Here is a 25,250-nt window from a genome sequence, read left to right as displayed (position 1 = left end):
ATGCAGGATGGGACACACCGTAAGTGGAAGTCAGGAAATGCAAATGAGGTTTAACTCATCTCTTGCCTTCATTAGAACAAAATGCAGGATTCTGGGGTTTATACAACCCTTTCCATAACAGAAGCCATAAAACTGGCTGACTAGCTTATCCCTCCACAGACACCTCAGCCACACAGAAAAACCACCCATAGACTGAACATCCCAATATGACTAAATAGGAAATATTATCCAATAGGACAACACAGAAAATTACAGTATTGCCAACCCCAAGTTTTCAAAAATCATAAAATAAACCCCAAAGAATCATAAGACTGGCTTAAAAATCATCTGATTTTATGGGGAAGAGGGGCGGAATTGTATTTGTCTTCTAGTATTTGAGCCTTTAGGGTAGGGGTGGGCAAACTACAGCCCACAGGCTGGATCTAGCCCCTCAGGGGTTTGGATCCGGCCCGCGGGATTGCCCCCCGTGGCGCTGTGGGCCCCGCGCTGCCCTCAGAAGCAGCCGGCACCACTTCCCCGCGGCCCCCAGGTGTGGGGGCAGAGGGCTCCGTGAGTTGCCCTTGCCTCCAGGCACTGCCGCCCCCCAGCTCCCATTGGCCGGGAACAGGGACCCGCGGCCAATGGGCACTTCAGCGGAGGTACCTGGAGGCGTGGCAAGGGCAGTGTACGCGGAGCCCTCCGTCCCCTCTCCCCCAGGGGCCGCAGCGCTTCCTGGAGTGGTGCGGCGCGGCATGGGCCCAGGTCAGGCATGCAGGGAGCCTGCCCTGGCCCTGGCGCGTGCCGCTGCCACCCCAGAGCCCGAACCCCTCCTGCACCCCACCCAACTCCCTGCCCTAAGCCCCCTGCCTGCACCGCACACCCCTCCTGCACCCCAATCCCCTGCTACACCCTGCACCCCAACCCCCTGCCCTGAGCCCCCTCCCGCAGTCCGCACCCCTCCTGCACCCCTGCCCTGAGCCCCCTCCTGCACTCCGCACCCCTCCTGCACCCCTGCCCTGAGCCCCCTCCTGCACTCCTACCTTGAGCCCCCTCCTGCACTCCGCACCCCTCCTGCATCCCAACCCCCTTCCCTGAGCCCCCTCCCACAGTCCGCACCCCTCCTGCACCCCTGCCCTGAGCCCCCACCTGCACTCCGCACCCCTCCTGCACCCCTGCCCTGAGCCCCCTCCTGCACTCCTGCCTTGAGCCCCCTCCTGCACTCTGCACCCCTCCTGCATCCCAACCCCCTTCCCTGAGCCCCCTCATACACCCCGCACCCCTCCTCTGCCCCAATCCCTTGCCCTGAGCCCCTTCCTGCACTCGGCACCCCCTCCCACACCGCGCACTCCCTCCTGCACCCCAACCCCCTGCCCCGGCCCTGCATACAATTTCCCCACCCAGATGTGGCCCTCAGTTTGCCCACCCCGCTTTAGGGTTCATATTTTCAAGCTCTTCTCTTCAACCATGAGGGCTAGAAGCTTACTTTAAAAAATAGATTCTCTCATAATCACATGACTCAGAAACTGACGCTTTAAGAAAAATACCAAATATTGAGAGACTCGCAATAAAATTGTAAAAGCTGGCAACAAGGGTCTGAAATCTTTCAGTTTGGCACATAGATACCACAGTGATTGTGGTAGATAGGGCTCAAACACTGTCTTGAGGAGAACAAGAGGAAGTTACTGCCATACCACAGTTCTTAAATCCCAGAAGAAAAAGTCTGAGGGTGCTGGCTGTCTGCTCCTACTCGGCAAGCCTTTCCCTGTTCCCCAGACAATGATTATATAAATACCTTCTTGCTCCTTATGTTCTTCCATGATATTACCTCCTCCTCTGTTGTCCCTATTTCCCCAGCAAACCATACTTTCCCCTTAATGCAGAGATCCTAAAATGGCCTGTGGACAAGCTGAGAAGCTGAAAGACAGCAAGAGAACATCTATTTATACCTAGGTTTTTTTAAATGTGCAAATTTATTTATTTAGCAAAAAGTTAGTTTATGAAGTCATTTGCACTGCCACATAATTGTATTATGCACAGGGCTCCAAATTTTAATCAGTGCATTAAAAGGCATTTCAAAGTTTAGCAGTAATTTTCATAAGCTGAAGGGGAAAAAATAGTCTCAAATCTCAAAATTACATATTTTTGTTTTTGCAGAATTTAGACTCAAATCATCAAGTCCCCTGGTTAACCCCGAAGAGCCCAACAGATGGAGCAGTTTCTTATCTTGTGTTCAAAACTGTTTTAGGAACCCTTCTTTTATTACTTTTATTTTTCTTCAATAACTGCAAAAACTACACTGGAACACTTGTGCTCAAGCAACCACAGCTGACTAATCCAGAGCAATAAAATAAAATATATTTTAAAATAGGCCAACCAGCAAACTAAAGGCCATCTATACACGACCAAGCAAAGTATACAGCCCTTAGTTTGTAAAATTTCAAATCAAGAATGAGTCTATAATCCAGTTTTTAACAGTGACCTAGTTTGTATTTTTTTCCCTCCCATGTTGTCATAACTTGAGTGATACTTAATGCCAACAATCATTTTGAATCATTTGATTTTGCTCCATCAATTACTTACTATATATTATTAAATGTAACACCTGCACTGATATCATTGTTTTAATTAATTTTTTCTTCACTCACCCCACCCGCATCCACCACTCCAGAACAAACATGACAGCTGCCCTAAAGTTAGCCAGTAGTCCTTAAAAACCTATCCCCTTAAAACTAAACAGAAAATCTTTACAATGGGCTGATTTAGTGAAATCACAGACAGTTTATTACATAATGGATTTTCAGTAATATCATATAAAAAAAGAATACAGCTCCTATGCACGAACAAACATTCCCAGTTCTATAAAAAACAGCACCTTCCCCTCCAAAAAAACACCAACTATTAAAAGCTATAGTGCCTGAAAGGATGTATTCCTTCAGAACATCGCACTGTAACCTGACTACCCTGTACTGCTAGAGGTTACGCTAGGGCACAAACTGTTGGAGTGTGGAACAGACTGCTGCAGCTAATGAAACAGTTATTCCTTTTGTGTGTGCTTGGATTTATTTCCACAAGACATTACAGTGCTCTTCTAAACAGACAAAATTTAACAATGGAGATAGAGCAAGCTAATCTAATTAAAACTGGTAGTGAGTCTACTCTGGATGGGGGGGATAAGTGGAACAGTTGTGGAGGGATGCCACAGATGTACTATCTACAATAATGCCAAACGGACCAGTATATGGGCCATGGGAACTGAGTCAAGGACCTAAACCCTTCAAATAGTAAATACAAATGAGGTGCTGCCAGTGTTCCAACCCGTAATCTGCAAAAATAGCCATAGAGGGCAGCCATGAACTGCCCATAGTTGTAGGGAAAGGATTTAATTCCCACAACCCCTATGAAAACTCCCACTCACAGCCTCATACTTGGGCTTTGTGGTGGGAGAAAGCTTTTGTGATTTATACCACACTTGTATGAAACCATGAAATCGACATAAAACCGACAGTTTTGTGCAAATCTACTGCTTGTAGAAATTAGCAACTCTGCAAGGCCGGCTCCAGGCACCAGATGAGAAAGCACGTGCCTGGGGCGGCACATTGTAAGGGGCGGCATTCCGGCCAATCTTGGGGCGGCCAGCCCAGCCCTGTGGGGGCACGGACCCCAACCGGGGGGCAGGAACTAGTGATCCCTGCTGCTCATCGTGCCGCCGGGCTCCCCGGGACGCGCCACTCCCTGCCGCCTGCACCGGCCTCCGCCTCCCGCGCCGCTCTGAGCCCGGCCCGGCCGAGCCGCCTTTAAAGGAGCAGCTGAGCCAGCACCTCCTGCAGCCCCCGGGCACTGGAAGGAGGGAGGATTCTGTGGTGGCCCGGCAGGCAGTGGAGGGGCGGGCCCCACTGATCCCAGCGCCGTTTGCACTGTGCCGAGCCCCGCTGCAATGCCGGCCCCACGCGGAGGTCGCAGACCCCAGCCAGCGCTGCCTGTGTCGGCCCCCTTGGAGCCTGCCCGGCCGGGAGAGGCACCCCAAGGCCGGAGGGGGGAGCCCCTCTCTCCCGGCTGCAAGCGGACTGCAGCGCCTGGCTGCCCACGGGCGGAGGGAGCGGGCGGGTGCCGCCCTTCACCCCCCTGCAAGCCGCCTTGACTGCCCTCCACGCGCTCCCTGCGGCTGCCGTTTGTTTGTTTTTGCTTTGGCAGTCTGGCCACCATTTTTTTTTTTTTTTTTTTTTGCCTGGGGCGGCAAAAAAGCTAGAGCCGGCCCTGCAACTCTGGGCAACAGTCAGTCAAATTTGAAGTCAGAAAAGAAATCATCCTTAAATATCATATAATTGAAATCTAAACAAATAGTTCATATCATCTACATGTTTTATCAATAAATATATAAATAAACCCACATTTCTTGATAAAAGTTAAAAACATACATCAAAACTTATGTTTCTAGCATCCCCTCCCTTATCCAAAACCAATTTTATCTTAATACGTTTTTGGCAAACCGTGCATATTCTGTTGCATCACATTTCTAATTTGTAATCTCTCCCACCTTTATCTCTAAGAATTGTTCTAAGACTACTGGCAATGGCACCGCACGTGCAAAAGCCCTCTTTATATTTAGTCCAGAAGGGCAGCTTACTTAAAAAAAAAAAATGTTCTCAGATAATAGATCCTTTTCCCAAAGGAAAAGAGGGGACAGGTATTTTCAAGCACTGAAATCATTACAATGATTTTTTTAATTAAAAGAAAAGGATGTACCAACATTTACTTTGCCAATTTTCTTTTAATTACAAAGGGAAAATTTCACTATAATATGGATGCCGCTTTCTAGATTTTACACAAAAGCAATGTAGATTTGGCTCTCAGAATGATTAAAATGGTGTGTAGCGACCCCAACCCATTAAGCTAAGCAGCAAAATGTACAGTTTGACTAGTCACTTTAAAGTGTGAAACAAAACTTGTCTACATGCAGATGAAGCAAAAGATGTGTCAAAAGGTATGCCTTCCTCCCATCTATGTTAAGACCCTACCAAATTCACGGTCCATTTGTGTAAATTTCACAGTCATAGCATTTTAAAAATCTTGAATTTCATGATTTCGGATATTTAAATCTTACATTTCATGGAGTTGTAACAAAGCATGAATATGTATTGGAAAATGGCAAAATATAAACATATATAGCCCTTTAGTCAGCATTTCTCAAACTGGGGGGCCTGACCCAAAAGGGGGTTGCAAAGCTATTGTGGGGGGGAGGGATGTGGTATTGCCACCCGTACTTCTGCGCTGCCTTCAGAACTAGATCGCTGGGGCACAGCAGCTGCTAGATGGATGCCGAGCTTTGAAGGCAGAGCACCAGGAGCAGTGCTGCCTTCAGAGCTGTGTTCCTGGTAAGCAGCCACTCTGTGCCCACGCAGCTCTGAAAGCAGGGCACCCCCAATCTGAGAAACGCTGTGTACTTGTATATATTTTTACTCCATAGTATAAAACAGTATAGTATAGGGTAAAAGTACACAAAAGACCAGATTTCATGGAGACCAGATTTCATGGTCTGTGAATTTGGCAGGGCCCTATTCTGTGTGCCCCATTTTTAGACCATTGTCCCAAATGCAAATAACATTATATTACCCCATCATTTTAATACATATTTTTCATCATAAAGAATATAAAGGTATTTGAGAAGTTACTATCATTAGAACTATTTAGCTACATTCTGAATTACTGAAACAAATAATCAGTAGGAAACAGGACAAATGTACTAGGAATATTAGTCAGAACCAGAAAAATTGTAATGCTCATACAAAATTTATATATCTACCCCACCCATCAGGACAGTTGTCTTCTTAGATGGCAAGCATGATAGGATATAGGGTCTGAGTATGCTGGAAGGGGATGCTGAATGCTCCGAGATCAGACCCAGGAAGGTTGAAGCTGTGTAAGCTTCTTGCCTTGGAGATAGTATGCTCACAGAGAGGAGCATTCGGCCCCAGAGTCCTGACTGGCTTCGTATGGAGTAGTTCCAGAGCATCACCCGGTGACTCTGTGACAACTGGTGGCAGTGGTGGGATCTACTGCACCCCCGTGGACAGAACATCCCGCAGTACGTGACTGGGGAGCAGTAAAACGAAGGAGGATCAGGCATGCTCAAGGCTCAGAGAGGGGTGGTTTCAGGGGGCGAAGGAGCTACGCTTAACCCGTGGGAGTGTGTGACCAGCGAGAAGGACTGTTGCAGTAACGGGGACCCCCTGGGGACTGCAGCGAGCGGTCCCAGGGGCGGAGGAGTCTGCGACTTGATCCTGGGAGAGAGGCGGTGACCTGGAGAAGGGCTGGCACACTAGGGGTTCTTCCTGGAAACTGTGGGGAGCTGAGAGCACACAAGCCTGCGAGTCCACAACAACTTGGGAACAGCAAAGTGATGGCCTATCACCATCTCTTTAAGAAGGACATTGTAAACCTGTGCAAAAAGCGAGGGTTACGCATTGGAAAGTTCACCAAAGCATAGTTAATCATGCAGCTGGAGGATGATGACCGCTCTAAGGAGCGGATTCCTGACCCAAATGGGGCTACAGGAGGATCTGGGAGGAGCTGGAGCGGTAGCCAGGCATCCCCAAGACTCCTGTCCCCGACCAGATGGGTTCACGATCAGGTTCCCCATCAGGGGATCGGAGACGGATGGGATTGGAGCTGAGTCCGAAGGTGCGAGAGGACTGTGAGAGACAGCGAGAGCCTGAAAAAGAGCTGCAGGAGAAGCAGCAGCAGCAGCATGAACTGGCGATGGTGGAGCGGAGAGGCATAGGGGACTTCCCAGGGGTGAGTGGGGATAGACCCGGGGTTCCAGATCCCAAGGGGGGGTGGATGCCCACCCCACTGCCTTTCAGCAGGCTGGCAATTTGAACCAGGGGGACCCTGCAGAAAAGCCCTGGTATCTAGCACCCTTGCTGGGTCCCAAGGCCATAGACGCCGTCAGCCAGATGCATGGGGTGGTGGACAGGTTCCAACTCCTGTCCCCAACCTATATGTCTGCGTGGACTCTCCTGGGCTCAGGCCCTGGACCCCCAGTGGGAGCAGAAGTTGGTGGTCAACGGGGAGACATTCCTGGGATGGCGAGATGCTGGGACAGAGAGAACTGTTGTCAGGTCCCGGGTGGTGCAGCCTCACCAGATGCTGGGGGGCTGTGTGACCTTGGTGAAGATCCCAGGGATGAAGCCCCCCACCCTGCCTATGGCCCAGATCCCTGTGTAGACCCAGGAGGGGTCGGGCTGGCTGGTAGTTGGGGTTCTCCAGGATATCGGCTGTGAGGTCCTGTTGGGGGATGATTGTGTCTCTTTGGGACAGGATCCAGGCCCTGCTCCTGTAACAGCCGAGGATTTGAATTTGAATCCAGGGAAACAATTGGCTGAGACTGAAATTGTCAGTGAAAATGCAAATGACCTGGCTCGCGGGGGGGGGGGGGCGGGGGGAGGAGCTGCTAAGCTGGGGATACCTGCCTGTCTGTAATCAGACCCCTGGGGCTGAGTGGGAGGGAGAGATGCTCCCTGCCCCCCTGCACACCGGAGAGGGGGCTCACGCTGGCTCTGATGCTGTGACCAAAGCAGCGAGCTCGCTGCCTGCCCCCACTGGGACAGCAAGGGCAGTGCTGAGCACCGTGGGAGCTGAGACCCCAGCAGAGTGGGGGGACACACAGGCAGGGCAAGTCAGCTGCCAACCAGGTTTGCCTTGTCCAGAGGTGCTGCTGGGAAGTGATTCCATGGCAGGGAGGGAGCTACCAGAGACAGGGCTCAGCGAGGCTATGACCCCAGGCCCAGCCAGCGAGAGGGAACAGCGAGAGGAAACTCCCTTCCCCAGCAGCTGAATTCCAGACCGAGCTGCAGAAGGATCCCTCCATGGAGAAGCTGAGGGAACTTGCTGGCCACAGCACTGCAAACCCCCTTGGGGAAGGCTGCAGGAAAGATTCCTGTGGGAGAAGGGATTCCTGTACCGGGAATGGGCTCCCCAAGGGGAAGTAGAACTGTGGGGAATCAGGAGACAGATGGCGGTGCCCCAGAAGTATCGCCGCAGGCTATTGTGCCTGGCCCATGATGTCCCTCTCTCAGGACACCAGGGGATCCAGCGCACCAGGCAGTGGCTGCTGCAGAACTTTTACTGGCCCGGAGTCTGTGATGCAGTCCAGCAGTCCTGCAGGTCCTGTGACCCCTGCCAGAGGGTGGGGAAGGCCCGGGCTAAGAGTGAAGCTCCCTTGAGACCCCGGCCCATCATAGAGGAACCTTTCCAGAAGGTGGCTATGGACATAGTGGGGCCCCTCAGCAAGGCAACCCGGTTGGGGAAGAAATACATTCTGGTGGTGATGGATTTCGCCACCTGCTACCCAGCAGCAGTGGCTCTGTCCTACCGAGGCAGACACCATGGCAGACGCGCTGCTGACCATCTTCAGCAGAAAGGGGGTCCCTAGTGAGGTCCTTACAGACCAGGGGTCCAATTTCATGTCAGCCCTGCTCCGGGGCTTGTGAGAGAAATGTGGGGTCTGGCCCACCTGGGCCTCTGCATATCACCCTCAGTTCAACGGGCTGGTGGAGAGATTTTATGAGACCCTGAGGATGATGCTGAGGACTTTTATGAATCAGCATCCACAGGACTGGGACAAGTACTTACCCCACCTGCGGTACAGAGAAGTGCCCCAGGAATCCACAGGGTTCTTCCCTTTCGAGCTGCTGTATGGGAGGAGAGTGAGGGGACCCCTGGACCTGGAAAGGGACGATTGGGAGGAGAAGGGGGAAGACCCCCTGGTGGATCTCTTCCCGGAGATGGGAGCCAATCCTCCCATCAGGTGTCCCCTGTTCAGAGTCACTGGGAAAACAGCTCAGAGCCTGGAGAGAGAGGTCAAGGACATGCTGGCTTTAGAGGTGATCCAGCCATTCAACAGTCCATGGGCCTCACCCGTGGGGCTGGTCCCCAAGAAAGATGGGTTAATCCGATTCTGTATGGACTATTGGAAGCTTAATGCCATCACCGTGTCCGATGCCTATCCCATGCCTAGGCCTGATGAGATTCTAGACAAGCTGGGGGTGGGAGGGCTCATTACCTCTCTACTACAGATCTCACCAAGGGCGACTGGCAGGTACCTTTGGGCCCAGATGCCAGGTTGAAATCTGCCTTCACCACCCCTTTGGGGTTCTTTGAGTTCCTGGTCCTGCCTATCGACCTCAAGGGGGCGTCGGCCACCTCTCAGCACTGGGTGGATCAGTTACTGAGGGGGATGGAGAACTTGGTCCTGGCGTACATTGATGATATTTGTGTCTTTAGCCAGACCTGGGAGGAACACGTGTCCCAAGTGAAGAGGGTGCTGGGCTGCCTCAAGGAGGCAGGACTGACGGTAAAAGCCAAAAAGTGCAAGGTGGAGATGATCAGAGATTGGCCCGTTCCCCAGACCAAGAAACAGCCTTTATCAGGATGGCGGGGTACTACCGGGGATTTGTACCCCACTTTAGCTCTCTAGCTGCCCCCATCACTGAGCTATGTAAGAAGGGGAAGCCAGACAAGGTGGTCTGGACTGAGCAGTGCCAGAGGGCTCTCTGTGCAGTGAAGGAGGCTCTAACCCAGGGCGCAGTAAATCTGGTAAACCCGGACTTTGCCAAGCTCTTTACAGTGTTCACCGACGCCTCAGATGCAGGGCTGGGCGCAGTGCTGATGCAAGCTGATGCTAACGGGGAGAGACATCCCATCGGGTAACTGAGCAAGAAACTGCTGCCCCGGAAGCAGAACTATGCAGCCATAGAGAAGAAATGCCTGGCCATGGCGCAGGCCCTTAAAAAGCTGCAGCTGTATCTATTTGGGCGGCGCTTTACTGTGTATATTGACCACTCTCATCCAACGTGGCTGCATCAAATGAAAGGGGCTGATGCTGAGCTGCTGGTGACAGAGACACCTGGTTAGAGGGTGGCCAAGGTCAAAAGGGTGGCCAAGGTCAAGGTCAAAAGCCCAAATCACAGCTCTCCAAACTGGAGCGCTGGGAGAAGACCCAGTTTGAACCCCAGGGGTATTGGGGTGGCAAAAGAGCACAGGCCGCATAAATCTTCCCACATGCGTCATGCGAGTGCCATCAAGCACACCCCACCTACGGGAGGACATGAAACTGGAAGGCCTGGTGTAACTCCCACCAAGGAATGGGAGAGATGCTGGGGCATTCACGGGAATGTTGGGGGTTCAAACTTCCCCAGGTCACTGGCTAAAGTGACCCCGCTCAGTTTGGTCTCGAAGGGGGGAGAGATGTGACGAAGTGGGAATGTTCTTAATGTTTTCTCTGAATATTGTGTGAGTGACTCAGTTTCCCCTATGCATTTCTTAAGTATCTAGGTGGTGGGATAAGGGTGTGTGATTGTTGCAGAGCCTTAGAGGGCCAGTGTGATGCACAGAGAATCCTGGCAACTGATGGCCTGGGCCCCTCCCCTGCAAAGGTGCCATGTGAAGGTGTTGGAGAACAAAGAGATCAGTTGACCTCCTGGCCTGGGAAAGAGGCAAAGGCCAGAGGAGCGGTTGGAGAGTTTCAGTTTAGAGCTGGCTGAGGAAATGGAGCGAGGCCCAGACGGGGCTCCGGGCTCCCTGCTCCCCAAGATGGACCGGACTGGGGGGTCCTGTTCTTTGTACCTACAAGCTCTGTTGTAGACCATGTTTCTGTCATCTAATAAACCTTCTGTTTTACTGGCTGGCTGAGAGTCACGTCTGACTGCAGAGTTGGGGTGCAGGGCCCTCCGGCTTGCCCAGGAGCCCTGCCTGTGAAGACTCGCTGTGGGACACGCACGGTGTGGAAGGGGATGATGAATGCTCCGAGGTCAGACCCAGGAAGGTCAAAGCTGTGTAAGCTTCTTGCCCTGGAGACAGTATGCTCAGAGAAAGGAGGCATGCTCCCCCAGAGTCCTGACTGGCTTTGTATGGAGTAGTTCCAGAGCATCGCCCAGTCACTCCATGACAGGGTCCACATCTTAATGTATGTGCCTCAGAGTGACACAACCATTTAGGGACAAATTTCAGGTCCCCTGATTTCAAACTCAGTTGTGAGTGCTCAGTTGTTCTGAAAAAACAGCCCATAAAGAGTTAGAGGAGTTTCTTGTAGGACTTGTGGGTGGACACGTGAAAGCTAAGATGGGCATTCCTGCACTGATAGAATCTTTGCAGAAAATTTTTATAACAAATTACAATTAAGCAGTAAGGTATGAGAGAGTGAATTTGTATAACAGCACACCTTATGTTCGGTGCAACACACAAGCTAAAAATACAAATCATCCATTGCAAAGTTTCTCAAAATAGCAATCACCTCCTTAAGAAACAGTTTTTTTTCCCATCTCCCATCCCCTCAGTTGAATTACTATAAACTTCACGCAATACTTCCTGGTTACTGAATTAGAATACAGTTAATTACCATGATTACTTTGAATTCAGTACATTAGCCTAATCAAACACCCGTTCCCTTACAAAAGTGCAATGAGATTTTTATCTAGGTCTGAACCTCAGATTTACATTCTACATGCAAAATGGCACCTTCCACACCCAATGCACCTTTAAACAACATGCTGGGGCTTTTGCTCAATACTGCCCCTCAGAAAAGAGTGCCATCTGCTTAATCATTAGCACTACTTTCAGCAGTACCTGGGTTTCCCTTAGATTTCTCTTATCCAAGTAGTATTGACCTGGCTTGACCCAACTTAGCTTGTGAGAGCTGATGAGAGTCCAAAGCAGCACAGCTGAGGTCATAAAATAAACATATGTAATTGTTGGAGGAAAATCAATTAGAAACTGAATCACTTCCCAAGTAAGTTTTGAGCATATTTCTACATTTTTTGGATGTAAAACTCATTCAGAAAATAATTCTGACTGAAGTGTTGGTAGACCCAAGAAAAATATTATGTAATTATAGAATCATAGAATAGTAGGACTGGAAGGGACCTCAAGAGGTCTTCTAGTCCATTCTCCTGCACTCAGGACTAAGTATTATCTAGACCAGTAGTTCCCAAACTTGTTCCGCCGCTTGTGCAGGGAAAGCCCCTGGCGGGCCGGGCCGGTTTGTTTACCTGCCGCGTCCGCAGGTTCAGCTGATTGCAGCTCCCAGTGGCCGCAGTTCGCTGCTCCGGGCAGTCTCCCTAGGCAATTTATTCCAGTGCTTAGGAAGTTTTTCCTAATGTCCAACCTAAACCGGCCTTGCTGCAATTTAAGCCCATTGCTTCTTGTCCTATCCTCATATCTTAAAGAGAACATTTTTCTCCCTCCTCTTTGTAACAACCTTTTATGTACTTGAAGACTTATGTCCCCCCTCAGTCTTCTCTTCTCCAGACTAAACACAGCCAGTTTTTTCATTCTTCCCTCATAGGTCATGTTTTCTTGATCTTTAAACATTTTTCTTGCTCTTCTCTGGATTTTCTCCAATTTGTTCACGTCTTTCCTGAAATGTGGCTCCCAGAACTGGACACAATACTCCAGTTGAGGTCTAATCAGCGCAGAGTAGAGCAGAAGAATTATTCTTATGTCTTGCTTACAACACTCCTGCTAAAATATCCCGAATGATGTCTGCTTTTTTTGCAACAATATTATACTGTTGACTCATATTTAGCCTGTGATCCACTATGACTCCCAGGCCCCTTCCTGCAGTACTCCTTCCTAGGCAGACATTTCCCACTTTGTATGTATGCGACTGATTGTTCCTTCCTCGGTGGAGTACTTTGCATTTGTTCTTATTGAATTTCATCCTATGTACTTCAGACCATTTCTCCAGTTTGTCCAGATCATTTTGAATTTTAATCTTCTCCTCCAAAGCACTTGCAACCCCTCCTAGTTTTGTATCATCGGCAAATTTTATAAGTGTACTCTCTATGCCATTATCAAAATCATTGATGAAGATATTGAACAGAACCGGACCCAGAACCTCTTCCAGCATGACTGTGAACCACTGATAACTATTCTCTGGGAATGACTTTCCAACCAGTTATGCACCCAACTTATAATAGCTCTATCTATGTTGTATCTCCCTACTTTGTTTATAAGAAGGTCATGCAAGACAATATCAAAAGCCTTACTAAAGTCAAGATATATCACATCTACCACTTCCCCCCATCCTCAAGGCTTGTACCCTGTGAAAGAAAGCTATCAGGTTGGTTTGACACAAGTTGTTTTTGACAAATCCATGCTATTACTTATCACCTTATTATCTTCTAGGTGTCTGCAAATTGATAGCTTAATTATTTGCTCCACTATTTTTCCATGTACTGAAGTTAAACTGACTGGTCTATAATTCCCCGGGTTGTCCTTATTCCCCTTTTTATAGATTGGTACTACATTTGCCATTTTCCAGTCCTCTGGAATCTCACCCGTCTTCCATGACTTTTCTAAGATAATCGCTAATGGCTCAGATATCTCCTCAGTCAGCTCCTTGAGCTCCTGATGTATTTCATCAGGCCCTGGTGACTTGAAGACATCTAACTTCTCTATGTAATTTTTAACCTTTTCTTTCCCTATTTTAGCCTCTAATCCTACCTCATTTTCATTGGCATTCATTAAGTTAGATGTCCAATTGCTACTAAACTAAACTAAATTTACGTCTGTTTCCAAAAATTCAGCTTGTATTTACTTACATGCAAATAGATGTATTATTAGTAACTAATGTTATGATATAGGTTTATCATCTTATATGCCTGGTTCCATTATTAACATGGGAAACACTCTTAGGAGTTCTTTCCTTCCAAATAGCACTTTCTAAATCTCAGAGACCTTTCACCTATACATCACTAGAGCTGATATCAATAAGACATGACAGACTATCCAACAGCCATGATGATTAATGAATGCCATGGTACAGCACAGAATTTCTTCTTATTTTAAATATTAAAATTAAAACTCCTCTCCTTGCAGTTTTAAGGAAAGGGAAATCTTTAAGGTGCAATACTGGAATTAAAAAGGTAGCAGAAGAGGTGCCGCTCCCCCACTAGCAAGATCACCAAGAACTGTCCACGTAAAATACCAAAATAAGATGCTATTTATTCAGTATTTTGTGCAGATTTTTATTTATTGTATGCTCTGCATATAATGACATCACTTGATTGTCATCCCTCTTCTCTCTGAAAGACTTTCATCAGCAGTGAAATAGTTAATGAAAGACACCCCTGGAAAAAGAAGTGAAGAATCAAATCCAGAGCGAGGGGAGAGTCTTCCACAGGCAGCACAAATCCGGAGCTTGACCTGAACCTTTCACAGTTCCAGAGCTGGACAGAGTGCTACATAACATCAAGTCTGGCACCACTGCCACCTATGATAACATCCTTCCAGAGTTCCTTGGCCCATGCACCTGCTATTGGCTGGCTCAATTCTTCACCAATGCAGGAAGACTGCTGAAAATCTGGCACATGTCAAAAGTCATCGGCCTCCCAAAATCTGGTAAAGACCCAAACCAGGCATCAAGCTACTGCCCCATCCTGCTGCTTTCTGTGTGTCTCAAGGTTCTAGAGTGCCTAATTTTACAGTGAATAACACCATGGAGAACATTTTGAATGTTGAGCAAGCATGCTTTTGACAAGGTCGAAGCACATGCAACCAAATATTTGCACATTAATCGAAAACAGTTTTCAAAGAAATCTGAACATGGGCGCTATTTTCCTTGACCTCACTGCAACTGGCACACAGGTCTACTTGTTAAAATATCAAGAATCCTCCCACTATGGGTTACTGATACCACCAAACTGCTACTCCGAGACAGATGGTTCAGGGTGCATGTGGGTGAGAAAACAGAAGAAATTTGGTTTGGAAAAAACAGATGAATGAGTTACCCCAGGGGTCTGTTCTAGCCCCAACCTTGTTCAATCTATACATCAATTACCTGTCACCAACCCAGTCATGGAAGTTCATCTATGCAGACGATATCTGCTGCATCCAACTTTCTCTGAGCTGGAGAAGACTGAGTGACAACGCTGAAAAGCTGGCAACCTACTGCAAGAAATGGCACCTTCAGCCTAGTACCAGCAAGACAGTCTCTAGCACATTACACCTCCCTCATGCCAATGCTAAGAGGGAACTAAACATCATAATGAATGGCCACAGGCTGAAGCATACCCAGTTTACTTAGGCGTGACCTTCGACCGAACACTGACATACAAAAGCCACCTGAGCAAGATAGCAGCAAAGGTCAAGACACACAACAACCTTCTCAGCAAACTGGCAGGTTCTTCATGAGGAACAAATACTCCAGCCCTAAGGACTCAGCCCTTGCCATCTAGTACTCAATAGCAGAGTACTGTGTGCCAGTATGGAGTCAGTCGGCACACACCAAACTTGTTGATGTGCAACTCAACTCAACTATATGCATCATCACAGGAACTCTGTCCAACTCATCTTCCATTGTTTCCAGTTCTGAGCCACGTTGCCCCCCCCTTACATAGAAGGGAGACTGCAGCTGGCAAGCTGCTTGTGAAGATACATGCCAACCCATGCTTGCCCTTGTTCACGAACTTTTTAGTCCACAAGCTACACATTTCATCACACCCACTGTGGTCGAGGCTATCATGCCAGGACGTGACAGCGGAGCCCCTGTGGCGGGAAGACTGGTCCTTATCATCAACCACCAATCAATTCCTTATCACAGACTCTACTGTTCGCCCACCCGGCTTCGACCTGCCGTGTCGTCAGTGGGCCCTTTTTAACCAATTCCAGACTGGGCAAGGCCTCTGTGCAGCCAACCAGCACCACTGGCACTTTCAAAACAAAGCAAGCTATAGCTGTGGTGCAGATCAAACAATAATACACATTGTTGAGGAGTGCTAACCAAATTCAGCATTGGGCTCCACGAGCTCCAGTTGGCCCCTACAGATGCTATTGATTAGCTCTGTGAATAGGCAAATGCTAAATACTTAAATAAATACAGGCAGTTCACACCACTCCCAGAGCTACCCTTTCAGGCTGTGTGCTGATTCAAGCAAAAATCACTACACCAGTTCTCAAACTGATAGATATCTTTACAGCCATAGGGCAGTATTGATTATATTCAAAAATCATTAGTCAGGCCACAAATCATGAAATTGGCTTAAATATTACGAGCTTTTAAAAATAAGCAGTTTTGGGTCTTTGCTTCCTGCTTTTTGAGCCTTTGGGTTTATATTGTCAAGCTTTTCTCTGCAGTCATGAGGGCTAGAATAGTCCTTCTTTTTAAATGGAGGCTGTGCTTCTTATTAAAGAACATGAATCCAGGAACTGGGGCTTTAAAAAGAACCTTAAATATTGCAAAACTCATTAAAAAAAAATCACGAGTTGGCAATATATAGAGCACACCGCTATAATTCAGTAGATTCCAGACTCATTCACTGTGGAATATACAAGCTGTATATTAAATGAGATCCTAGTCAACAAAGCAAGTTTTCGAGAAAGTGATCCATAAGCACACAAGTATAATTCCACTAAACTCAACAGATTTATACCAAGGATGGTCTTATCATAGAATCATAGAATATCAGGGTTGGAAGGGACCTCAGGAGGTCATCTAGTCCAACCCCCTGCTCAAAGCAGAACCAATTCCCAACTAAATCATCCCAGCCAGGGCTTTGTCAAGCCGGGCCTTAAAAACCTCCAAGGAAGGAGACTCCACCACCTCCCTAGGTAACGCATTCCAGTGCTTCACCACCCTCCTAGTGAAATAGTGTTTCCTAATATCCAACCTAGACCTCCCCCACTGCAACTTGAGACCATTGCTCCTTGTTCTGTCATCTGCCACCATTGAGAACAGCCGAGTTCCATCTTTGGAACCCCCCTTCAGGTAGTTGAAGGCTGCTATCAAATCCCCCCTCATTCTTCTCTTCTGGAGACTAAACAATCCCAGTTCCCTCAGCCTCTCCTCATAAGTCATGCGCTCCAGACCCCTAATCATTTTTGTTGCCCTCCGCTGGACTCTTTCCAATTTTTCCACATCCTTCTTGTAGTGTGGGGCCCAAAACTGGACACAGTACTCCAGATGAGGCCTCACCAATGTCGAATAAAGGGGAACGATCACGTCCCTCGATCTGCTGGCAATGCCCCTACTTATACAGCCCAAAATGCCGTTAGCCTTCTTGGCAACAAGAGCACACTGTTGACTCATATCCAGCTTCTCATCCACTGTGACCCCTAGGTCCTTTTCTGCAGAACTGCTACCTAGCCATTCAGTCCCTAGTCTGTAGCTGTGCATGGGATTCTTCCGTCCTAAGTGCAGAACTCTGCACTTGTCCTTGTTGAACCTCATCAGGTTTCTTTTGGCCCAATCCTCTAATTTGTCTAGGTCCCTCTGTATCCGAACCCTACCCTCTAGTTTATCTACCACGCCTCCTAGTTTAGTGTCATCGGCAAACTTGCTGAGAGTGCAGTCCACACCATCCTCCAGATCATTAATAAAGATATTAAACAAAACCGGCCCCAGGACCGACCCTTGGGGCACTCCGCTTGAAACTGGCTGCCAACTAGACATGGAGCCATTGATCACTACCCGTTGAGCCCGACGATCTAGCCAGCTTTCTATCCATCTTACAGTCCATTCATCCAGCCCATACTTCTTTAACTTGGCAGCAAGAATACTGTGGGAGACCATATCAAAAGCTTTGCTAAAGTCAAGGAATAACACATCCACTGCTTTCCCCTCATCCACAGAGCCAGTTATCTCATCATAGAAGGCAATTAGGTTAGTCAGGCACGACTTCCCCTTGGTGAATCCATGCTGACTGTTCCTGATCACTTTCCTCTCCTCTAAGTGTTTCATAATTGATTCCTTGAGGACCTGCTCCATGATTTTTCCAGGGACTGAGGTGAGGCTGGCTGGCCTGTAGTTCCCCGGATCCTCTTTCTTCCCTTTTTTAAAGATGGGCACTACATTAGCCTTTTTCCAGTCATCCGGGACCTCCCCCGATCGCCATGAGTTTTCAAAAATAATGGCTATGGCTCTGCAATCTCATCCGCCAACTCCTTTAGCACCCTCGGATGCAGCGCATCCGGCCCCATGGACTTGTGCACGTCCAGTTTTTCTAAATAGTCCCGAACCACTTCTTTCTCCACAGAGGGCTGGTCACCTTCTCCCCATATTGTGCTGCCCAGTGCAGCAGTCTGGGAGCTGACCTTGTTTGTGAAGACAGAGGCAAAAAAATCATTGAGTACATTAGCTTTTTCCACATCCTCTGTCACTAGGTTGCCTCCCTCATTCAGTAAGGGGCCCACACTTTCCTTGACTTTCTTCTTGTTGCTAACATACCTGAAGAAACCCTTCTTGTTACTTTTAACATCTCTTGCTAGCTGCAACTCCAAGTGTGATTTGGCCTTCCTGATTTCACTCCTGCATGCCTGAGCAATATTTTTATACTCCTCCCTGGTCATTTGTCCAATCTTCCACTTCTTTTAAGCTTCTTTTTTGCGTTTAAGATCAGCAAGGATTTCACTGTTTAGCCAAGCTGGTCGCCTGCCATATTTACTATTCTTTCTACACATCGGGATGGTTTGTTCCTGCAACCGCAATAAGGATTCTTTAAAATACAGCCAGCTCTCCTGGACCCCTTTGCCCTTCATGTTATTCTCCCAGGGGATCCTGCCCATCTGTTCCCTGAGGGAGTCAAAGTCTGCTTTTCTGAAGTCCAGGGTCCGTATTCTGCTGCTCTCCTTTCTTCCTTGTGTCAGGATCCTGAACTCGACCATCTCATGGTCACTGCCTCCCAGGTTCCCATCCACTTTTGCTTCCCCTACTAATTCTTCCCTGTTTGTGAGCAGCAGGTCAAGAAAAGCTCTGCCCCTAGTTGGTTCCTCCAGCACTTGCACCAGGAAATTGTCCCCTACACTTTCCAAGAACTTCCTGGATTGTCTGTGCACCGCTGTATTGCTCTCCCAGCAGATATCAGGGTGATTAAAGTCTCCCATGAGAACCAGGGCCTGCGATCTAGCAACTTCTGCTAGTTGCCAGAAGAAAGCCTCGTCCACCTCATCCCCCTGGTCTGGTGGTCTATAGCAGACTCCGACCACGACATCACCCTTGTTGCTCACTCTTCTCAACTTTATCCAATTTTATCTTGGTCCTCTTTCTCTCACACTTCTTAAGGAATTCTTCTGCAAAACTATCTGGGCCAAGGCTTGGGGTGTTTTTGTTTGTTTGTTTTGTTTCAGATTTGAAATAATGGCCTTATCTTCTACTTCTTTGCAGTTTCTGACTCAACTTCTCACTTCTTTATCCTGCAAAAGAGGTTTCATAATTTCACGCGTATTCACGCATTGTAATACTTTGTCGTGCTTTGTAATACTTTTCCTAATTTTATTTTAAAAAATAGAGCATCTTTCAGAAGAAAAAATATTTTAACTCCCAAATTCATCAGAAAGGGTATATCTTGCTGAGGCCTGACTTCTTTTGAAGAACATCAAAGCAATTATCAATGGGGCCATGTAATCACCAATCAAATTTGGCCAAATAAATAAACCAGTATAGCAAAGGTGAAGAAATTGTCAGAATTTGAATGATTATACGATCTACTAAGGTCTCTGAGGGAGACAAAGGAATTATTCATGCATAGTTGGGTTACTTATGTAATCCTTTTCCCATCTTGTCCCACCAACTCTCAGATCTTAGCAAAATATTTAAATGAAAGGGAAACATTCAGAGATGACTATGGTTCAAAATGTTTTGTTCTAAATCAAAATTTCCTACATTTTGCATCTTTATGTTAATTCAACAAATGCTGTGCCATCTAGCTTTTAAAAGTTACATTCCCTATCATTATGTCACATCAAGAGCTTTGCTAGGTACAAAACAATTTTTTTTCCTTTCATTTAAAAAAGTGCATTTGAGTAGCAGCAGAGACTAGTGTACCACTTCAGTACCAGAGCACAAGAAACAAAACAAAACACAAAAAACTCCGGTCTTTTATATATTAAATAGATCGTTCTTGTTACACTCTTGTCAGACAAGTTAAACATCATCACCTGCCAATTTTGATTCCTTTAAAAAAAAAAAAAAGTGTCCAGGCAATCTCTTTCATGACTGTTCAGATACTACACAGTGGCATTTGACTTCAGACAGTGTTTTGATTACACAAATATGCCAGTTTCCAGCTGTACAGATTTACTATCCTGTTTTCTTACATTCTCTGTCTCCTCCATTTCAGTGTAATCCATATGTGCATACAGATAACAGCACATGTAACTGATCAAATGTAATTTTTGTTGCCGCTATGGCCATTTGAACATTCTTGCATGAGTACCTATATAAAGTCCATTGGTTCCTGTGTTGTATAGAAGGCACTGAAGCTCAAGTCTCCATCTTACAGTATCTTCCTAGCATTGCTCATGGTTTTCTGTGAGGAAACCCACTTCCCAAACAGATTGACTGGGTCTGCTGTCTGTTTAGATTTGACATTTCCATTCATATCCCACCTAGACTACTTCTACTGATGACAAATCTGATAGTCTGTTTAAAGATGTTTAAAACACAAATAAATGATAAGTTAAAGTAAACAAAACAAAGCTCTGTGAACCTGTGACCTCTCAGTAAGGGATCCAATTCCCACCCCTGCTCCTGCCCCTCCCATCAATGTTTTTACTTGTTTAACAGAATTACACAGAGGCACTAAGAGAACCATGTGAGATGTGACAGGATAGTTAAGTTTACCCTTTTAAATGAACCAGCCTCCAGAGAATCCTGTAGCTTCCCCTCCCCCCCCCCCCCCCCACCTAGTCAGCATAGGTTTTATGAAGAAGGGATCTTAAGGATTTGTTTGCTGTTTGATTTTGCTATCTCTTGTTTGTTCTGGGGCTCTCTGAGAGCAGATCTCCCAGAAGAGGAGATCTGAGCGCTCCATTTCATACTACCATTTCCTCCAAGGTCCTAAGGATATTCACATTTATTTTATAGTCCCACTTCTGCTCTGTCAACCATGTGCACGTGTATGTCAAATGGACCGTGAATTGTACTGAGTTTCTCTTTCCCCTTGTCTCTAAATTGTTGCAGCATTCTGTCTTCTACCCTTCCCCAGAGCAGAATGGAAATGATCATTTTCCTCCAAATCCCTAAAAAAAAAAAAAAAAAAGCATCCATCTAAAGCAGGGGTCGTCAACCTTTCAGAAGTGGTGTGCCGAGTCTTCATTTATTCACTCTAACTTAAGGTTTCGCGTGCCAGTAATACATTTTAACGTTTTTAGAAGGTCTCTTTCTATAAGTCTATAATATATACCTAAACTATTGTTGTATGTAAAGTAAATAAGATTTTTAAAATGTTTAAGAAACTTCATTTAAAATTAAATTAAAATGCAGAGCCCCCCGGACCGATGGCCAGGACCCGGGCAGTGTGAGTGTCACTGAAAATCAGCTCGCGTGCCGCCTTCGGTCTAAAGGGTTCATTGGATAACTGAATAGTGCAGTGTAATTACAACACTGCTAAAGTTGGGGAAAGAAGCTATGTTTTCCAATGACATGAAAATAGGTTAGGTTTTCAACCCATTGATCAGACTCATGCATGTAGACTCTATCTTACCCTTAGGGGGAAGTCAGTTTGATCTAAAAAAAAGTCTGCTTAACCCTTAAACAGCCAGTTACTCCCAGACTATTGCTGCTATTAGGCACTGCTACAGCTGATTCAAATAATCACAGTAAGCAATAAGAACAAAGTACTGTATTCCACAATTTCAAAGGTCTGAAGTACTGACCCTGGGGCCAGCTTCAAGTAGGAAAGCAGTCAGCATGGAAGTTCACTTTAAGGAAGCAAAATAATCCGAGAACAGGCTCAAGACTGAACCCCTCGAGTCTGGCTGAATACATGATTTTAGAAAAACTGTCATTCATGTTTATTTAATTACTAAATGTTTTCTTTAAGCAACTTCATTCCGTTTGTTCTGAGACATCAGTTTATAGAGCCCAAGCAGTCAAAATGGCTGGATACAAAATAACTGTACACAGTTTTCAGGGTTCCTGTATACTGAGTCCTAAATAAGTTTACACACCCCATTTAAAATTAGAAAAAGATTTTAACAATCTAAGCCATAAATATTTCAGACTAATTATATATCTCCCACATACTAATTATAAATCAGAAAAACCTGCAACACATAAGTAACAATTCTAATTTATACAACCTCCAAAGGGATCTTAACTTTTTAATCATTATAGTAAAATTGCAGATAGAAATTCTATAATCTAATGAAGATACATGTATTATTTTTCTTGGCATGTTAATGTCTTTCTGTCTTATAAAGTTTTAATATGCTAAGTAGGACTGTTACCATCAGAAGTTACAGTCAGTATGTAATAAGCCAATCAGATTTTCTATTTCCTACTTGGCTTGCTGTCATAAAATTATTGAACTAATTGCTACTCACTATAAGGATCTCAGAAGCGGGCAGCCTTACTTTGGAGTATGACCCATAAATGTGTATGAAAAGCTAGAGTAATCTGTGGCTACTTGCACATAAAACTGCTGATCAGGGTTTGAAATACTTTAGCTGTGTGAGGCAATGAGGGTTGAGAAAAGACTAGGAGTCAACCCACCCTTCTTCTAGTAAAGGCTAATTTATTTAGATGCCATTGAAATCATTGGAAAAACTCCCATTGATTTCAAGAGGAAACTGGACCAGGCCCTTAATCGCCAAGAAGAATGTTTCAAAATATCATCATCATTACTGTAGATTTTGTTTTCTTCAACTTTGATTAAAATATGGATCCTTGTGGACTACTTTTGAAGAGTTTCTCTACAGTAAGTCAATCCAATAGTATTTTCCTCCTACTAGTATAGAACTCCATGCATGCTTGGTGAGGCACCCTTGAAAGCAGCACTGCAATTGATAGTGTGGCTGCAAAGATAGTTGGCAGCACACTCCCACTCTCACTCAGTATGTTTGCTCCTGACAGCACAAATATATCCCATCCCCTATCTGTAGCCTTGGAAGGATAAGGCAAGCCAACCCTTTCCCCACCTAACTGTTTTCTCTTTGTGGAGGGCAGGGAGAGAATAAAAATATCAATAAAATTAAAATACAGAAAATAACCCTCCCACCTCCACTAATGCTCAGTCGTACAATGGTACCTAAAAAATTTGCCTCTACACAAATGAAGATTAGATGCACTTCTTTGTAGCAACAGTTGGAAAGGAGCTTGTGCTGGGGTGTAGGAGATGGACTGGCCATGCTAAAAGCTGCAGTGCAGTTCCTTCTGGGAGCTCGCTGAACATGCATGGACTTTGGTGGTAGCAGCAGACAGGGCTAACAGCAGACAACTATCAGTCAGTTTCTTTGTTCTAAATCCATACAAGTCTCTTCTCAAGCATGCATGATTTAACTGTAGTAAGTAAACCACCTATTATAACTTGATTTATATTAACAATTAAAATAAAACATTACAAGTGTTCAGGAATGTTCAGTTCATTGTTCCATTTCAAATGCTGAGTCAAAACAGAAGCAAGAAGTAGGCACAATTCATTAAGGGCCTGATTCTGCAACCCATTAACTGTGTAGCATTCACGAGTAGTCCCATTGACATCAATAAGGATGCTTATGTGAATAACTACTATTCGGGCTAAGAGATGAATAATTGAGCCTTAAGTATACAAATGGAAAACTCTTCAGAGTAATCCTCCCTGAACATGAATGCTGTTTCCCACAACACACTTAAAGAAACCCTACTTAAACTCCAAAGCAATCTGAATTTTCTCAAGTTTTTGAAAGTAAACAGTCAGACAATGTATATGGCTTCCACCTTTGATTAGGTGAACTCTGAGGTTCTACAGAGGACATTGCTACTACTTCAGGCCCTGGACAACCCAGATATTTATCAGTTCCTTCTGGGTTTTCACTCTGGTTAAAAACTATCCCTCGAGGCACGTTTCCTTAATAGGATATGCAGCTCAATGAAGTTAGCCACGTTCAGTCTGAATTTGATCTGCAATGGTCTAATTCAATTCCCATTAAAAGAGTCCCATTGACAACAGTTAGCATTTTTTCAGCTTACTATATACACTATATCTGCATAGTTTACATACTTTTGAAGTTACTTTGTAAGGTGATATTGGATCGTCACAGAAAGTGCAGGTGTTGGCTGCTTAAGAGAGTTTTAAAGTGGGAGACAAGGTGACATTTTAAATGTCAACACTGAAAAGAAGACAGAGAACATTTCAAAAGTTGTACAGAGGATCTTTAATAATTGTGGGATAGGTGGCTGGACTGTCCTCAACACAGATAAGGCTCAATCTGACTCCCCTTGGAGTCAAGGGTTAAAATTTACAAAAGGGCCTATGTGAGTGACTTTCAATGGGAGTTAGGTGCCTAACCGGCTTAGGTACTTTAGTAAATCCCACTAGATGCCCATCTGCATCTTTAGGCATCTAAATATCTTTGTAAACTTGGCCTTTAGGCACCTAGAAATCTAAGTCTGCTTGAAAGTCATTAGAACTTAGATTTCTATGTGCCTAGATCAATTCTGAAAATAGGATTTAGGCTCCTAAGTCACATAGGCACTTTTACAAATTTTACTCAAGGCCTTTTTTGTACTTTCTATGAAGATTCTGTATCTTTTCTAGCTATCCATTTCTAGAAACCATAAATGAAGCAATTTCAGTTATCGTGTAAACTGTGTAGATATTGTATACATTAGAGATGAAAAAAGCTAAATCAGCAGGAAAAAAGCAAGCTGTTAAAAGTCCACTTTATAAGGTGACAATAGCCTATGAATATTTATAGGACATGTACCAAAGCAATTGAGGATGATGCACTGCGATGGCATGTCCAAACCCCACAATGGGTCTGAAAGGGTTAAAGAACAAGACAATGTATATGGCTTCCACCCTTGATTAGGTGAACTCTGAGGTTCTACAGAGGACATTGCTACTACTTCAGGCCCTGGACAACCCAGATATTTGTCAGTTCCTTCTGGGTTTTCACTCTGGTTAAAAACTAACCAGATTGGGCCCAGGTAGCCCTGCCCCTCCAACCCTGGGAGCATGCTCCAATTGGACAGGAAGCTTAAAAAGGGAGCAGAGGGAAACAATCCCATAGTTTGGACCCTCCTTCCAGATGATGTAGTGGTATCTTCTCGTACTGAGGATACCTCTCCGGGGGAGGGAACTCCAGCTATTAGGAAGAGACAGGTATTAGTAATGGGCGATTCAATCTTTAGAAACATAGATAGCTGGGTTTGCGGTGACCGGGAGAACTGCATGGTGACTTGCCTGCCTGGTGCGAAGGATCTCTCGAGCCATCTAGATAGACTTATGTGCAGTGCTGGGGAGGAGCCGGTGGTTGTGGTACATGAAGATACCAATGACATAGGGAAGGATAGGAGA

At 45.9% G+C, this 25,250-nt stretch overlaps 1 protein-coding gene across 1 annotated transcript in view; it reads right to left on the bottom strand.

Annotated features, from left to right (window-relative positions):
- The window catches only part of ADAMTS19 (ADAM metallopeptidase with thrombospondin type 1 motif 19), a 277,558-nt gene that overhangs the window by 239,876 nt on the left and 12,432 nt on the right, over positions 1-25,250 (bottom strand). Inside the window, exon 3 of the mRNA XM_065405898.1 lies at positions 18,133-18,144. Coding sequence (XP_065261970.1) covers positions 18,133-18,144 — 12 coding nt within the window. The remainder of the gene's footprint in view (positions 1-18,132; positions 18,145-25,250) is intronic.

This window comes from Emys orbicularis, chromosome 6 (assembly GCF_028017835.1).
Source record: "Emys orbicularis isolate rEmyOrb1 chromosome 6, rEmyOrb1.hap1, whole genome shotgun sequence".
NCBI classification, from domain to species: domain Eukaryota; kingdom Metazoa; phylum Chordata; order Testudines; family Emydidae; genus Emys; species Emys orbicularis.
The sequence above is the reverse complement of the archived record's forward strand: the minus strand, read 5'-3'. Positions and strand labels throughout refer to the sequence as shown.